Genomic DNA, 2,500 nt, shown 5'->3' with positions numbered 1-2,500 from the left:
TACCACCCCATACCATCACCATACCACCCCATACCATCACCATACCCCCCCATACCATCACCATACCCCCACCATACCATCACCATAACTTCCTCCCTCGCTCCCCACTAGGCTGTACATGAAAGCCGAGGAGACCGCAGTCGGTAGCGATGTCGGCTTTCTGGAGTCGCTCAAGGATACGCGAATGGCGTCGGTGGAGGAGAAGTGTCGCAAGTTGGAACGACAGGTCATGGAGATGGAGGTGAGGAGGGAGGGAGGGAGGGGAGGAGGGAGGGAGGGAGGGAGGTGAGGTGGGAGGGAGGGAGGGAGGGGAGGATGGAGGGGAGAGAGAGAGAGAGAGAGAGAGAGAGAGAGAGAAGAAGAGAGATAATGGGAGAGAGAGAGAGAGAGACAGACAGACAGAGAGAGAGAGAGAGGAGAGGAGGGGGGGGGAGAGATAGGGGGGGGAGAGAAAATAGGGGGGGGAAGAATGAAAGATATAATATATATATTTTGAGAGAAGAGTAGGGGGGGGGGTATAAGAGAGAGGAAAGAGAGGGACAAAGAGAGAGAAAGAGAGGGAAGGGGGAGAATGAAATAGAAAGAGAGGGAGCAGAGAGAAGTAGAGAGAGAGAGAGAGAGAGAGCGAGTAGAGATGAAGAGAGAGAGAGAGATAGGATACAGAGAGAGAGAGAGAGAGAGAGAGACAAGAGAGAGAGAGCGAGAGAGAGAGAGAGAGGGAGGAGCCGAGAGAGAGAGAAGCGAGCAGAGAGAGAGAGAGCGAGAGGAGAGAGAGAAGAGAGGGAGAGAGAAATAGGGGGAGAGGAAAGAGAGAAGAAAGAGAGAGAAAAAGGAGAGCGAAAGAGAGAGAGAGAAAGTCTGTATAGATATTTATATTCATATTTATACACACACGCATACACGTATATATTTATATGTGTATGTATATATATGTGTACATAAATAGTAAATCACAGTGTAGAAGTGTTTTTTGATATCCACCACGCAACCAACCACACACACAGAGACACAACACACACACAACACACACAACAAAAACACACAAAACAAACAGCACACGCAACACACAACACAACAACACAACCCACGCACAAAAACAACAACACCAACAACACACACAAAAACACACACACAGCACAACACAAACACACAAAACGACAAAACACACACACAACAACACACACACACACACACACACAACAACACACACACAACACACAAATATATAATAATAGAAATATAAATATATAAAAAATATATAATAATGTATATATAGATATAATAATAAATATAAGATAATAAATGATATGTATAATAAAATAATACACACGCGGTGCGCGTGTGTGTGTGTGTGTGTGTGTGTGTGTGTGTGTGTGTGTGTGTGTGTGTGTGTGTGTGTGTGTGTGTGTGTGTGTGTGTGTGTTTACATATTATATGTATATATGTGTATATGTAGTATCATGCAGTGACCACGGCGGTTCAAACATGAACCTACCGTATAAGAAAGAAAAATGTGTATATGTATACATATGCATATGCATATATATATATATATATATATATATATATATATATATATATATATATATATATATATATATATGTAATTATTTACATTTATATATATGATATGATACACACATACACACACACATCTTTATATAATATGTGTGTGTATGTATATGTGTATATACATACAGGCAGAAACAGAAGTATCGTTACCCTTTGTATAGACTAATATGAAAAATCGACGAAATGGTGTGGAATAGCGAGGCAAGGCAGTTAGCTCTGTAATCAGATGTTAACAGAGAGAAGTGTTCAGTTTCTCATTAAACACTAATAAAGATAATAGTTTTTTCTGACTATAAAAGAATAATAATAGATAAATAAGTAAATATATATACATATGTATATTATATTATATATATATATATATATATATATATATATATATATATATATATATATATATATATATATATATATATATATAGCGAGGCAAGGCAGTTAGCTCTGTAATCAGATGTTAACAGAGAGAAGTGTTCAGTTTCTCATTAAACACTAATAAAGATAATAGTTTTTTCTGACTATAAAAGAATAATAATAGATAAATAAGTAAATATATATACATATGTTATTATATTATATATATATATATAATATATATATATATATATATATATATATATATATATATATATATGCTGCAATACTGATAATTTCACCATATCTTCCATAACTCATCACCTTCCTTTCCTCTTCTTATCCTCCATTCCCCCTTATCTTCCTCCCCTTCCTTCTTCTCTTCTCCTCCTCTCCCCCTCCCCTGCCTTGTCTTCTCCCTCCTCATTTTCTTCCTCCCTCTCCTCTTTTCTCCACCTCCACCTTCCCTTCTTCTATCATCGTCATCATCATTTTTTTATTATTATTTTTATCATTATTACTATTATTATTATTACCATTGTCATTATTATTATTATTATTATTTTCATGATCTGCA

The 2,500-nt window shown here is 37.0% G+C and overlaps 1 protein-coding gene across 1 annotated transcript in view; it reads left to right on the top strand.

Moving 5' to 3' along the window:
• Window positions 1-2,500, top strand: part of LOC119598025 — a 30,505-nt gene that overhangs the window by 1,909 nt on the left and 26,096 nt on the right. The window contains exon 2 of the mRNA XM_037947669.1: window positions 112-241. Within this exon, the coding sequence (XP_037803597.1) occupies window positions 112-241 (130 nt within the window). The remainder of the gene's footprint in view (window positions 1-111; window positions 242-2,500) is intronic.

The sequence above is a fragment of the Penaeus monodon genome, chromosome 40 (assembly GCF_015228065.2).
Source record: "Penaeus monodon isolate SGIC_2016 chromosome 40, NSTDA_Pmon_1, whole genome shotgun sequence".
Lineage (NCBI taxonomy): Eukaryota > Metazoa > Arthropoda > Malacostraca > Decapoda > Penaeidae > Penaeus > Penaeus monodon.
This window is presented reverse-complemented; position numbering and strand designations above follow the sequence as displayed.